The 16,053-nt window shown below is 37.6% G+C and overlaps 1 protein-coding gene across 1 annotated transcript; it reads right to left on the reverse strand.

Annotated features, from left to right (window-relative positions):
* Positions 1-948: 948 nt before the first annotated feature.
* On the reverse strand, positions 949-15,741 carry LOC134668774 (N-acetylneuraminate 9-O-acetyltransferase). The gene is made up of 12 exons (XM_063526233.1): positions 15,377-15,741; positions 15,090-15,186; positions 14,688-14,791; positions 13,340-13,493; positions 12,104-12,365; positions 11,001-11,230; positions 9,815-10,090; positions 8,818-8,960; positions 8,013-8,179; positions 5,934-6,175; positions 4,889-5,004; positions 949-4,359 (listed from the first exon to the last, which is right to left on the reverse strand). Exons 1-12 carry the CDS (start codon positions 15,507-15,509, stop codon positions 3,908-3,910), a joined length of 2,376 nt encoding a protein of 791 aa, XP_063382303.1. The 5' UTR covers positions 15,510-15,741; the 3' UTR covers positions 949-3,907.
* Positions 15,742-16,053: the final 312 nt, after the last annotated feature.

A 16,053-nucleotide genomic window follows, 5' to 3' on the forward strand; every position in this document is an offset into this window, starting at 1 on the left:
CGTCTGTCACCAGGCTGTATCTCACGAACCGTGATAGCTAGACAGTTGAAATTTTCACAGATGATGTATTTCTGTTGCCGCTATAACAACAAATACTAAAAACAGAATAAAATAAAGATTTAAATGGGGCTCCCATACAACAAACGTGATTTTTGACCAAAGTTAAGCAACGTCGGGAGTGGTCAGTACTTGGATGGGTGACCGTTGTTTTTTTTTTTGCATTATGGTACGGAACCCTTCGTGCGCGAGTCCGACTCGCACTTGCCCGGTTTTACCCTTTGGGTACGGAACCCTAAAAAGACTTCGGCCGAGCCGAGCGACGTCTTTTTCGCTCTTATTGCGTATGTAGAATAGATACAAAGCATTTCTCTATCGTATTTGCCGATTCCGCATCGATAGGTGTGGGGAGACCCTGACGCGCGTGGCTCCAGCCCAATACCTTCGTGCATTCTGACCAGGGATGTTGCGAATATTCGCATCCGCATCCGCGGAACATCCGCATTATTTTCAACATCCGCATCTGCAGCCGCATCCGCATAAAATCGAAGCGGAGCATCCGCATGATGCGGATGTCGACCAAGTCGGTAACAGAAACGTATTAGCGGCGGCGCCGGCGGCGTAAGTGCTAGGTAATTTCGACATTATACTATATAACGAAATCGTCTAGATCCCGAAAAGTCGGCCAAGATACTGTTTATTAAATAAAACGCACCTATGTTCTTGCTCAAATACTAAACGTTTGGTTTTTTTTAAATAAAAAATGCTAAAAATTTAATATTTGACGCTTTTTAAGTACCAAATCTTGACATCCGCATCCGCATCCGCATCTGCGGATGTCAAAAAATCTGCATCCGCAACATCGCTGATTACGACAGAGTTCACAATGGCGCACACGACAGGCCATGCCTTTCGAAGGGTTAACGTTGTAGACAAAAATGAAAAAAAAAGTATAATTTCATTATTTTATTTGTACTTATTTACATTATTAAGTAACCGACATCTTACAAGACTTAAATCACAGTGCAAATTTTCTCACAAAGTATTACTTAAGTACTTAAATATTATGGCTACATTATATATTTCTGCATTGTCTGCTGATGACAGCTATTCACAACTGCTATAGGTCTACCGCTTATCGACCTGATTCGAACTTTAAAAATACGTCTAAAATTAACTAAAGATACGACATGGATCGCATATGTCAGTGTCTAAAAAATCGATATTATGTATGATGTACAGTCGACGCCAGATATATTTACATTTTTCGCCTTATTACAAGGGAGTGGTAAGGTGCAAAAGTGTAAACATATCTTTGACGTCCGATTTAATTAATGAACGAGCCCTAATTTTGCTTAGTGCAAGATTAAATTGGTTGGTAAAGAAGTTTCGCAGTGATATTCTAGTAGAAGTTAACTGAGTTTTAGGGCTAACTAGATGATTTTAATTAGTTAATTACTTAATAAAAATCAGCTTCATGCAGCCAGGCATTCATCCAGTCCTTAGCTGGCCATAAAAACTTATCTACCGCCTCAGTTAAACGGTAGACCTCTAGAGTTGATACAAAGTTTACCAGTAAACATTGTAAGCATATGAGAGAATCGAATTTTTGTGTGGTTGCCATGGTAAAGTCTCCTGGGTCACACTTTGATACCATAATTATAATATACTAATTGCAATATGCAGGCGTTTTAGTGATTATAAAACCTTTGTGGACTTTCACGGGTGCATTTCCTGATAAATATGTACTGTTGTCCTCTGGCTCACGAGAGAGGCCAACAAAAATATATACACCCAACTTGCATTTTTTTTTATTCAGATTGAAATGGAAACAAGAATAGTTTCACATTTCTATACTTAAAAAAATAATGAAAAAATAAAACTTACGCATGAAATCTGCAAAATAATAGAAACAAATTATAATTATAGGTACTATCAAACAAGTTGTCGGCAATAAATTAAAAGTAAACTAAATGCTACCTCAAGATAAAGTTTAGTATTACATATTTGCTGGACTAAAACAAATAGTTTTAATGGTGCAGATTACAAAACAGAGTCTCCAAAATTTTATACCTTACCTTAATTGCCTGAAATTAAATTAATCATGTCATACATAGTATATTAGTTTTAGGTGTGTGTGTGTGTTTTTATTTTTATTTTGTATGGTTTTGACATGTAACGTTTACACCGTATTAAACGATCTGAATCTGAATCAGATGTATAATTAACAATTGTATACTGTCACGTCACGTATACATAACAATAGTGATCAAAGGGTTAAAAATCATTAGCGTGTTTATTTCTTTATAACAGGCGTAAAATAGAAATAAAAGTATTTGTTTCATAGCGAAAGTTGTGTAAAATATGGTGCATACATTTTACCAAAAATATATTGTAATAAATATTACAGGCTAAAAAAGCATCAAAACTTAAAACTAACACAACAGGTCGAGGTGTCCGAATAACTAAGCATATTAATATTACATACAGCATATACAAAATACTTGGTATTTATATCACAATTTTTCAACCAAAACTATATTAGTGTAGGAATAAAAGCATTATAGCATATTAGCATTATAATTTGAGAAGACAATTTAATTCTTGTAAATGGCAGACTTTTTAAAATTATTTGTTTAAAATACTTTACTACGTATAAATAAAACACAAACGTTGTACATTTTCACGAATTTCTCATCATTCCCATTTGAATATTACTTATTACTTTTAATAAAATCAACTTTTTGGTTCTAAACACCGAATTCAAATACTGCAATATACAACTATACAATATATTTATAATATTGACATGTCACATTTAACGCAATATATAATTATGGCAAGATTCCATTATGAACTAATATACCATTGACAAATAACACAAAGTTTTCATAAACAAAAGAAAATTATTAATAAATAAAACATGCTTAAGTAAATAAAATGTGCCTTTAACCTTTTATAATGTAATTGGTTCAGTTATAAAATCAAAAATATACATTTCTACATCCTTAAAGTGCTATGTATATTTACAATACTAAATACAAAGAGTATGTAATATATGTACTTCGCAAAAAATCACATAAAATTAACACAAGTGTAGGATTGGTCAATCAAGTAATTTTGTACTATTTGAAAACCTTAAATTATCACTGAAGGGTATGTAATACAAATATAGTTTTATAGTAACATTATGGTTCCTTCGACCACTAAAACGAACGTATAAATTGTTAATATAGGATATTTTTTATTTAGTGCACAAATACCTATACGTGTTATCCTCTTTTTTAATAATTTATGTTAATCAACGTCTGTATATTAAATATTTGTTAAAAATTATTGTACTAGTTAATAAAAAAGGTTCATGATATTGAACAACTACTTTTTGTCTTTAAACCCAATTGTTATAATTTGTGCACTGGATAAAATTTCATCCTGGAAAACGCTCGTTTTTAAAAGTACATTGTATTGATTTTGTTATATGTTTTTGTATTGTTATACTAATGTACCTAAAGCGTAATAGTCAATAAATAAATAAATTGAGATCTTCAACAGTTAACGTGTTAAGTGCTTATATTTATTGAATGCCAAAAAGCATGTTGCAAAACTTTGACGGATATTGCAATACTTTGATTCAGTTTGTTAAATGATACAGACGGGTGAATCAACTTTTTCTTGTAACTCGTTGCCATGGTTACCGTCTCCTGGGTCACGGTTTGACGTGATTTTAAGGCGTTTAATTTCAACGAACACGGTGTTTAATGGTAGGTAAAGCCTTTGCCATAAAGAGCCATCTACTTAATACAGTTCTTCTAACTGTCCCCTGGCTGACGTCGCAGGATAACAACAAGAAGTAGTTGATGCACCCACAGTATCTCTTTTAAAACGTTTATACAAATTACTTATACCAAATTTAAAACATACCATCATGTATACCTATAGGGACTAGAATCGCTAGAAAAATAGCGAAATTTCTTAAAACAAGCTTCCAATCGTCAGGGACCGCGTACGGCAAAATAATCCCTGTCAACCTATGTATCTCATGCGCCGCACATATAAAAATATACGACGTTATAATCAAATTTAATATAGGCGCGCTTGGGACTAATACTAAGACCCCGTGTGTGTCAGCCGCTAGCCAGATATGCGATTGGCTGGCGAATAATTCTAAAGTAATTGTTCCGAACCAGGCGAATAGACTGGAATGCCTAGTTCGCAAAGCGCCGGAGACGTTTCTAAGTATGATGTAACTCACGATGGGTAGGAAGGCGACGTAGGAGTGGATCTCGTTGCAGTCAAATATGTTGGTGCAGAAGAATGTGTAGGTGACGTAACTGCCGATGCCGATGAAGGCGAGGAGAGTGGCTGTGGACGAGGGTTACTGTTCAGGGCCACCCCACATTTAGCGTCTTTCGAGCGTCGGCGTCTGCTCAGCGCTATGGAAAATGACGTCGCTGCGCAGTTGCGTCGAAGTTGCGTCGACGTTGCGTCGAGCAGCGGCCATAGAGTTGTAGACACCGACGCTCGAAAGACGCTAAATGTGGGGTGGCCCTCAAACTTCAACATTTATTCAGCAAATAGGCCATAACGGTCAAATATGCCTCTACACATCAAAATAGAAGTTGAGTTAAATTTTTAATTGAATTTCATACTATTTATATCGCAATTTCCGTAAACACCCTTAACAGGAATTTGGGTAAAATAGGTGAAAAGCTTATGGGGAATATTGCGGTTTATATACATATTTTTGTCTTGTTTTTCTATCACTTATAAAGTGCCAACTAATCGGCCATTTTTGCCGACTAGTCGCCGACCAATTCCCGACTATAAATGAGGTCGGATAGTCGGCTTTCCTGACTAGTCGGCGCCTAGTCGGTACATCCCTAATACACACCTGTAAGAGAGACGCCCGGGGTGAACAGATTGCTATGATTGTTGTCGTCGAGCAAGCTGTATCGCTGCGCCACCAAATAAGCCACGGCGAAGATTATTCCGTACGTCATCGAGTATCTACGGCAAATACATCTATATAAGTTTCCTAAATCATATAAGGCAAAGGGAATATATTTCCCACCTGATTTTGAACTTTATTTCAAAGTGATAGGGTCCAATTTTGCATAATTCTAGACACCAAGGCTCGGAACCCGTTTTTTCTTCATAAAATACCGGTATTATTTCGTTCTTTAGTTTATTATTTCATTTTTAATGGGACAGTCTAATAATACTAAGTTGTTAACTAAATAAATAAATGATTCAGTGCTACGTAAAAAGCATAAAATAATTAAAAATTTTGACCTATTTCGGGTTTTTCAAAAAAACCGGTTCCGAGCCTTGCCTGATACCCTTATGCCTTATAAAGAGTTGAGGCTTTTACGAATTTCATACAACTTTCCTGACACATTTTCTCTTATTATATAGGGTTTCTGCAGTTGAATCTCTGATATTTGGGTAATAATATATTTATGTCTGCGCCAACATGTAAAAATACTAGAAATGAAATAATTTTATTAAGATAAACCCATTTGAAAATGGACTAACTTTTGCTCCAGTGCTTGTATGTGTAATATAATATGTGCAAACCGACCATGGCGATCGTCTATAGAACCGTCATTATGCCAGGGGTGCGAAACTCCTGAGATCGGTCAAACTCGGCTCCGCTCGGCTCAGCATTGCTCCGAGCAATTATTAGGGTTGGCACCACTTGACTTCCTTCTGCGTGCACGACCACAGATAAGATAATCACTTGAATTTTGACAACCCTAAATAGCCGAAAGGGATAGTGTCATATATTAGAAAGGGATAGCATGATTCGACCCTGAACCGCTGTCAAACTTCGGTTTTGTAGGAAGTTTCCTTTCTGTACGGTAGTACTATTATTTATTCTGTGATTATGCTGAGCAGGCCTTTGACCTTGCAACGTGTGAGACAGAGATACTAACCTGTCCTGCTTCCACCGCAGCCACCACTGGTGTATATCATCATCAGAATTAACGAACAGCGCCTTCCACGGCCGAGTGACGAATATTTTTTGGAAGAAGAATTCACTCATGTATAGAACCGTCACTATGCTCAATAGGCCGATGACCTTGAGCGCGATGTAGAGGTATTGGTAGGGCTTGGTTTCCACTGTGTGGGTGGAGGAGGGTGCTATGTCCGGTGGGAGGGCGAAGATCACGAACATCTGAAAAATAAATAGATTTTTCTCGTCACCTATACGGAAGGGCTTTTTCTTCCCTGCTAGGAGCGATTAAAGTGGCACTTTTCTGCTAGTAGGGATCATGGTAGCACTTTTAGGACATTATTCTTAGCTTAAGTAACAATTTGAAACATAAGTAAATAATTTCCTCATAGTTAGGTGATGTGAAAAGCAGTATGTGTCACATGGTAGCAAAATTATTTCCATTTTCCACCTTGAGCGTTAACACTTGAATCCCTCATTACGCTCAGGATTAAATGTACGCCTACGCCCAATTAACTTGTTGCTAGCGAAAATAAGTTATATACTTACCAAAGTATGAGAGAGAGACTAGCGGTATGAAGCTGTAGAACTGATATGGTCTGTTCATCGTCAGGCAAAGGACCACAGTCAGGAAGTTTAGCCTGAACATGACGCTATATCAAACGTTACTTACCAAAGTATACCAGAACGAGACTAGCGGTATGAAGCTGTAGAACTGATATGGTCTGTTCATCGTCAGGCAAAGGACCACAGTCAGGAAGTTTAGCCAGAAGATGACGCTATATCAAACGTTACTTACCAAAGTATACCAGAACGAGACGAGCGGTATGAAGCTGTAGAACTGATACGGTCTGTTCATCGTCAGGCAAAGGACCACTGTCAGGAAGTTTAGCCTGAACATGACGCTATATCAAACGTTACTTACCAAAGTATACCAGAACGAGACTAGCGGTATGAAGCTGTAGAACTGATATGGTCTGTTCATCGTCAGGCAAAGGACCACAGTCAGGAAGTTTAGCCTGGACATGACGCTATATCAAACGTTACTTACCAAAGTATACCAGAACGAAACGAGCGGCATGAAGCTGTAGAACTGATATGGTCTGTTCATCGTCAGGCAAAGGACCACTGTCAGGAAGTGTAGCCTGAACATGACACTATATCAAACGTTACTTACCAAAGTATACCAGAACGAGACGAGCGGTATGAAGCTGTAGAACTGATACGGTCTGTTCATCGTCAGGCAAAGGACCACTGTCAGGAAGTTTAGCCTGAACATGACGCTATATCAAACGTTACTTACCAAAGTATACCAGAACGAGACTAGCGGTATGAAGCTGTAGAACTGATATGGTCTGTTCATCGTCAGGCAAAGGACCACAGTCAGGAAGTTTAGCCTGGACATGACGCTATATCAAACGTTACTTACCAAAGTATACCAGAACGAAACGAGCGGCATGAAGCTGTAGAACTGATATGGTCTGTTCATCGTCAGGCAAAGGACCACTGTCAGGAAGTGTAGCCTGAACATGACACTATATCAAACGTTACTTACCAAAGTATACCAGAACGAGACTAGCGGTATGAAGCTGTAGAACTGATATGGTCTGTTCATCGTCAGGCAAAGGACCACAGTCAGGAAGTTTAGCCTGGACATGACGCTATATCAAACGTTACTTACCAAAGTATACCAGATCGAGACGAGCGGTATGAAGCTGTAGAACTGATATGTTCTGTTCATCGTCAGGCAAAGGACCACTGTCAGGAAGTTTAGCCTGGACATGACGCTATATCAAACGTTACTTACCAAAGTATACCAGAACGAGACGAGCGGTATGAAGCTGTAGAACTGATATGTTCTGTTCATCGTCAGGCAAAGGACCACTGTCAGGAAGTTTAGCCTGGACATGACGCTATATCAAACGTTACTTACCAAATTATACCAGAACGAGACGAGCGGTATGAAGCTGTAGAACTGATACGGTCTGTTCATCGTCAGGCAAAGGACCACAGTCAGGATGTTTAGCCTGAAGATGACGCTATATCAAACGTTACTTACCAAAGTATACCAGAACGAGACTAGCGGTATGAAGCTGTAGAACTGATATGGTCTGTTCATCGTCAGGCAAAGGACCACAGTCAGGAAGTTTAGCCTGAAGATGACGCGGAAGTATCGCACTAGGCTCGTGTCGCCTGTCTTCCACGTGTATGTGAAATGACCGTAGCCTGTAAACAGTCAATTTAAAGTGAGACACGACACAGTCTGATTTTTTAAATAGAAAGATAAAAAAATGTACTTGATGAAATCTGATATGATGACCTACAAAATTTAGACAAAACGATATATAATAAAAGTTATATCTTATATGTCACACGGAAGTTTAATTTTGATTATAATAAAGGTTGTCTGGAAGAGATCGCTCCTAAGCGATAAGACCGCCTGCTGCTTAATCAGTATTATTTTGTGAAGGAATTAAAAAACTATATGAAAAGTTGTCGAACATAATAATATAAGTGTGAATCAACATTTTCTTGTCACACGTTGCCATGGTTACGGTCGCCTGAGTCACTCTTAAAACCCTTGTTTTATGGTATTATAAAAATAACCAAACATACATTTTTATGGCAGTTACAAGGCTTTTCTATTATAGGTCATTTAGCATATTACTAGAACGTAACATAACATTTCCTGTAACTATCTCATTCTTTCTTATATTTCTTTTAATTGTATCTTAACCTGTCTTATGTACAATAAAGTGTTTACATACATACATACATACATACTATCTATGCTACTATTGTCGCCTGGCTGACGGGGTAGAAAAACAACAACAAAAAGTTGATCCAACCATAAATAAACTCACCTGTAAGGAACAGGTATGCAGAAACTAGTGCCCGCACCAGCATATAAATGGGCAGCACTTTGCTGGCCCCTGTCACTTGGTACACTAGGATGACTAGTTGCATCCAGCCTTTCCATTCGTTGGTCTGTTCTCTATGCAGGACCCTGAAAAGAAAATGGACTCTAATATGATGGAATTATGGGTGATTTTCGAAATTACCCGACATACTGAAACCTTGTGAAAGTCAGCTACCTCTCCGCCGATGGGTTGAGGATAGCCACCCAAACATGTGGAGGGACTTTTTTGAATAAATATAAAAGTCTGCTACTTTACGCTATTGTTTTTAAACATACATAATTATAATATATGATAGTGGGTAGTGACCCTGCCTATGAAGCTGATGGTCCCGGGTTCGAATCCTGGTAAAGGCATTTGTTTGTATGATGATACAGATATTTGTTCCTGAGTCATGGTTGTTTTCTATGTATTTAAGTATTTATATATTATATATATTGTTGTCTAAGTACTAACAACACAAGCTTTCTTGAGTTTACCGTGGTGCTTAGTCAATTTGCGTAAAAAATGTACTATAATATTTATTTATTTACTATTTATTTATATAATGAAGCCTCGTGAAACTCAGCTGCCGCTTCGCCGGTGGGATAATAGGCCACCCAAGTACGTAGAGGAAACTTACTCAAATAAAAATAAAAGTTAGTTAAGAATAAAGTGGTGAATTAGGCGTCTGGTGGTTAGGTAATACCATAGACTAGGAATCCTCTAGACCGAGTTTAGAGCAATTATTTCATGCAACCGATGATGCCAAAAATGCGGGTGTGCGCGGGACGAGGTGAGCGAAGTCCCGTGCCGTGATTGGTCCGTTCAAAGACACGGACGTCACACAAAGACACTTTCGACTCGAACATGGAGTAAAATTACCGTATGCGTGGCAGAGGGGGTAGCGCGACTATGCTCAGCCTAGAGAATGTTTTGTCTGTGAGTTGTTATAGGATCTTACCTGGTAGATATAGAGTCATCAGTAAAAAACAATCCCAGCGCGAACACATATCCCACCGGCAACCAAAAGCTCCACTCAGAATAGTATTTATTCTCCTTCATAAAGAAATTGGTTCTATCGCAGAGATAGAAGTAGGCCATTATCATCCCCAGTTTAGCGAGGGCGGCTAAGGGGGATGAGGTGGTCGGAGGGGGGGAGACGAGCGAGTATCCCCCGAGCCGTTGCTGGATGGTTTGCGACCACCGCCATGTTGCTTTTATGCCGGCTAGGACACCGCTGGAAAAGAAAGTTATTGTTAATATGGTGGTTAAACTTAAGTATGTTTGTATTTATATCTTATGTTGTAAAGCAAATATAGTAAACAATTGCTGATGAATGAATTTTAGACAGAAGCATGTCTCAAAAACCGGGCAAGTGCGAGTCGGACTCGCGCACGAAGGGTTCCGTACCATAATGCAAAAAAGGCAAAAAAAAAACGGTCACCCATCCAAGTACTGACCCCGCCCGACGTTGCTTAACTTCGGTCAAAAATCACGTTTGTTTTATGGGAGCCCCACTTAAATCTTTATTTTATTCTGTTTTTAGTATTTGTTGTTATAGCGGCAACAGAAATACATCATCTGTGAAAATTTCAACTGTCTATCTATCACGGTTCGTGAGATACAGCCTAGTGACAGACGGACGGACGGACAGCAGAGTCTTAGTAATAAGGTCCCGTTTTACCCTTTGGGTACGGAACCCTAAAAGTGGTTCAAGAAAACAATTGTAAGTCAAAATTAAATGATGTTTTATTAAGTAAGTGAATCTTCCTAAAATACCACCATCTATTTCTAAATTTGGCTGTTTAGACCTCAACACGTATGCAACCTTCTGTCGATATGTCGATATACGAAAATTCATTATCTGTTTATTGCTAATTTGTAACGATATACGTTCGTACCAATAACTTAAACTTTCATAACGTCTGCCATTTATTGTACTTAACAATCAAAACAAATGGCGAATGTCAAGAACTGAAGCTGGAGTTTTTTTTTTACCATAGAAATCTGAGTCGGCCGGAAAAATCCGGCCCTATTTTCTCATTATCCTAAAAGAAGCTGAGTGTATGGCACCTATCATTTAAAGCAGAATGCGTTCGGACCAATGACAAATAATCAAAACAAAAAAACAAAATGGCGGCACTTACCATACAAGAAACATGGCAAACGTTAACAACTGAAGCTGAGTATGTGGCTCGGGCATCGCGCAACACGATCCATCGTTGAAGTTCATGTGGTCGTTGCAGAACATGTTCAATAATATCTGAGCGTCGTGCCGCAAGGCGCGGGGACTCAGTGCCCAGCCGTCGTTGGAGCCGGCGCCCAGGGCGACCAGGCGGGGAGAGCTCCAGATGCGAGCTGCGCTGTGGGTCAAGATCTGAAATGAAATTCATCATTTTAAAAATTAATAGTCTAAGGCATGGTATAATAATATACTCCGCCTGGTACTCTCTTCCCGTCTTTTCGTGGTCACGTGACTGACACAAGTCACGTCTACGTCATCATGCGACAGCGCTATATGATAATATGCGATAGCGCTATATATAGCGGCCATGTTATTGTGACGTAGGCTTGTGTCACTCTGGGAAGAGAAGACCATGTTTTATTAGACTATGGTCTAAGGACACTTAAAGTTTATAGTGTCAAAAATACAGACCGGTTGATTAAATAATAATCAGAAATTAGTCAATCATTGTGTTTCGAAAACCAAGGGCTTATTTATCAAATGATGGCTCCCAAAAATTGTGACGACCAGTCTGGCCTAGTGGGTAGTGACCCTGCCTGTGAAGCCGATGGTCCTGGGTTGGAATCCCAGTAAGGGCATTTATTTGTGTAATGACACAGATATTTGTTCCTGAGTCATGGTTGTTTTCTATGTATTTAAGTACATATTTATATATTATATATATCGTTGTCCCACCCACAACACAAGCCTTATTAAGCTTACTGTGGAACTTAGTCAATCTGTGTAAGAATGTCCCATAATATTTATTTATTTATTTATTTATTTGAAAATACCGGGACAAAACGAGGAAGAAGATTTATTATTAAAAAATATCAAGTTGAATTCAAAAAATATTTACCTACGAATATTTTACACAACGAAGGCCGCAAAAGTATCTGACACGATCTCGGAGAGTGTATCACATATTTCTTGCGGCTTTCGAAGAGTAACATATTATTGCAGGTGACTGTATTTATTTGACTTTTACACAAAGAAAAATAAAACCTAAATTTATACAATTCTTACCTCAATAGCAGCTCTGTTATACTCATCAATATCACTATTACTGATCTTCTTAAACTCATTCTTCAGCTTCGAACTATCGACCGACTCGATCAACTTCCAAAGGACTTTAGTATTCTTGTGTGCAAGCGAATCTATAGCTTGTACCAACAGCGTCAGGTTCCTTTTGTATTCCTCTATGACGAGAGTTGTGGCGTTTCGGGTCAGGAGGAGTTGGAGGCCGGTGCCGGCCACTATCACTGAGGGGGGCTCGTCTTCGCGCTCCCTGGAAGGAGAAGTGGACTTTAATGTGTGTTGCATAGGGCTCAATTTCAATAAAGATGTCTTATGGGGTTTTCGTAGCATTATACCCTCTTGTTTACCTTATATCTTTATAATTTAAAAATGTGGCTTTCCATCAGAGAATGGTCCTTATGCATATGAAGCATAAGGACCCTTCTTTAAGGGAAAGCCACATATGGTATGTTGTGAATCTTAAGTCAAGTGAATTATATTCAGAATTGTACACACATTTCCAGTTTTTTCAAAAATTTCAGGGAACTTTATGCAAATCTCACATGTTTCCTTAATTTATCTGTCGTATTTATTATTTTATAGTTGTCATTTGTAAGCTTAGAGAATATAACCAAACGGAGTGGTCATTAACAGGTGTTCCCCTCTGTCGAAAAAAGGCGGCCAATGGTCAACCACATGTCAAACACATGTATGGACTGACGTTAATCTGACATGGCTATGTTGACGTTACGTATACATTTGATGTGCTCCTCCCCCGCAAAAACGGTAGACTATTTTGTACCGAAAATTATAGACATGGCGTCTCCGTTGGTTATATCCTCTAAGTTTGTAAGAGTCTCTGTTTGGCTTTATGAATAGGTATGATAGTCTGATAAATAATTCAATTGTATTCAGTCCACATTTTCTACACAAATAAATAGGTAGTTATGTATTAGTGGCAAAGCATTAACAATGGAAATAAATACATATAGGGTAATTCGTCAATTACTGGCCACTGTTTAGTAACTGGCCACCGGCCACCCTAAACTAAAATAGAATTCTATTTACCGATAAACATAATTCATTTTAGTATAAGGTGGCTAATTATTGAAGAGAGGCCAGTCAATATACCTTATATGAAATAAATTATAGGTGAATAGAATTTATTTTTAGTTTAGGGTGGCCAGTTATTAGCCGGTGGCCAGTAATTGGCGATTTACCCTAATGGTTTTACTTTTAACCTACCAGGCTCTAAACTGTTCAACCATAGTCCTCGATACGTCATGACTCCACACCAGACGTACAGACAGACGTAACTTCTCATCGGTGTATGTATTGTTAGGGGTATGGTGCTCCAGTGAGTACGAGGGGTCTGGGTCCAGGCGGGTTTTTAACACACCTGTAAAAAAACATTCTGTGGGTATTTTCAGGAACGATTTGCAAAAGAATAAAATGAAATTGATACAAGTATGTTTGTAAGATATAAGGGGAATTCCACATATATGCAATGTAACTAAATTTTGACCATACATACATACATATAATCACGCCTATTTCCCGGAGGGGTAGGCAGAGACCACGGATTTCCAATTTTGACCAAATAAATAAAATAAAATAAAATAGCCTTTTATTTCTTGCAATTATGACATTTTAGAATAGTTTTTAAAGTTAATATTTACACAAAGACAATTCAAATTTTATCTATTGCATTGAAGATTTCTATTTACGTATAGGATTAGTTATTTGAATAGTAACAATTGTTAGATAAGGTGATAAGGAATTATCACAGCTCATGATAGTCATGATTCATTATTACTGATAATCATTGACTAATATTTAACTGTAAACATGGTACCATCACCCACGCTGTTAACTGTACATTGGTGGACCTTATGCCTTTTGTAATAATGTCCTCCGATGTACAGTGAGGAGTGTTGCTGTTTGTATTGTACACTGTCACAATGTGTGACCATGAAAATTTTTATTTTATTTATTTATTTATTTAAGTGTTTATTTTTCCTTAAATAGTATTTCATTAAGAAGTTTTCTAATAATATTGTTGTTTATTTGACTATATTAAGGACCCCTTTTCGGTACAGGCCTCCTCCATATCTTTCCACCTTTCTCGGTCTTTTGCCTTGATTAGCCAATTTTCTCCAGCTGTGGTTATTATATCCCTGGACCATCTTGTTATGGGTTTTCCCGCCTTCCTTTTGCCATGGGGTCCTGGCCACTTTGTGACTTTGTTGGTCCATCTGTCATCTCTCAATCTTTCTATGAAAATTGTACTCAATAAAATACTGGGGCACTGAGGACAGCAAGTCCAACTCGCACTTGGCCGGTTTTTAAATACAAATCAAGCTTCTTAATAGTGACCTGGATTAGGGTGCTAGAAAAGTCACAAATGATAGAAAATATTTCTCAGACATTTAGTTAGTAGGTATATAAAAAAAGTTAAATTTTCACATGGTCTTTTGACGCTACTCATTTCAATTAGGTTTGAGGATTATAACACTGGAAGAAATTACAATGAAAACATTCAGAGTATAGAAATATGGTTAGTATGTAAAAAATCCATTTAATCATACATTACCTATGAAATGTTCATAGAGTTGTGCTATACGGGAGTCTCCGATGAATGCAAAGCTGTTGTATTTGCCCCAGAAAGCCAAGTACCGGAGACATCTTCTTGCATCGCTGGAAACAAGATATTATTCATTTTATATTTACACAAACTCTTCAAATGTTTATTATTTTGGATGTCTAAACTTATTGTTTTTTTTACAGTACAAATAAAAATAGTGCAAAAAAGGATAATATTTACATGTTAAATATTGTTCTTATAACATTTGCTTAAACTCTATGCTTTATTTTATTTCAAGGATAAATTTGTAATTTTTCCAGTAAAGTTTTATAAACCAGCTCTGGGTTGTTATTTCCATACAACAAAATGTTTACAATGCAACCAAGATAAATGTAGTACTTTATTATTTACATTTTTGAGTAGCGATGTAGCATGCAACCATAAGGCTGCCATTCATGGTCTCCTTTATATCGGCCTGAGGATAACAACCAGGTGCACGAGTCTGGCCCTGAAGTAGAAAAAAAAATGTGATCAGTTCCTCAACTCCCAAGAGTCTATGGCCGGCCTAAAAACGACCTTGAAATTTTAAACTTGGAATTGAATTTTATTTCTCTTTACTCGATATATTGTTGGAGTTCAACCAGGGGTTCAATCACAATGTTACTATAAGTTTTAAATGTAAAATGTAGGGTCCTTACCATATCGTAAATGCAGAACGCCGTGGTAGCCGATGAACCCTAAAACTAACACAAACGCCAACAGCTTCGCATTGCTCACGTTCAGTTGATCAATAAACCATTCGGCAGAAGACTTCTTTGAATGAGAAACCATCACGGTTGCTTTTATTTTCAAATAATCCACTCAAAACTTGTTGCGAGCGGACGAGCATAGATTTATTGCGCGTACACTATGTCTGTAGATAGATCAAAGCTTCACACGAGAATGATCACACAAGTTGCTATTAATTTCAGTGAAAAAAATGATACATTTCTTTGTCATATTATGATAAAATATATCCAAAGATGGAAAATACTCAAAAACCTAAAACAAATATCAAAGTCAATGTTTGACGTTTAAAAGGATGCGGTGCATGCGGTGCACCGGTGCAGTGCAAAAAGATAAAATCGAAAAATGGGTTTCACACCTTCCAACCAGACCAATTCCGACCAAATTCCGACTAACTTTTAGAAAATGCTGGTGCTAAAAACAAATGCTAGAGAGACTTGTAGGAGAAGAAAAACCAACTTCAATAAGTTAGAAGGAAGTTATTATCGAAAAAAATATAAGCATTACTGTTAAAACCTAATTTGGTAGACGAAAATGGCTGTCAGAAAATACAGTTTATCGGTTAAAAGGGCAGCACTAATGTAGTTGC

The sequence above is a fragment of the Cydia fagiglandana genome, chromosome 11, assembly GCF_963556715.1.
Source record: "Cydia fagiglandana chromosome 11, ilCydFagi1.1, whole genome shotgun sequence".
Taxonomy (NCBI): Eukaryota; Metazoa; Arthropoda; class Insecta; order Lepidoptera; family Tortricidae; genus Cydia; species Cydia fagiglandana.

Coding starts and splice junctions, on each gene's coding strand:
- LOC134668774 (XM_063526233.1), bottom strand. CDS start 15,509: ATGGTTTCTCATTCAAAGAAGTCTTCTGCCGAATGGTTTATTGATCAA. Junction 12,366..13,339: donor GTTGAACAGTTTAGAGCCTG/GTAGGTTAAAAG, acceptor TTCTCCTTCCAG/GGAGCGCGAAGACGAGCCCC. Junction 8,961..9,814: donor GATGACTCTATATCTACCAG/GTAAGATCCTAT, acceptor TTTTCTTTTCAG/GGTCCTGCATAGAGAACAGA.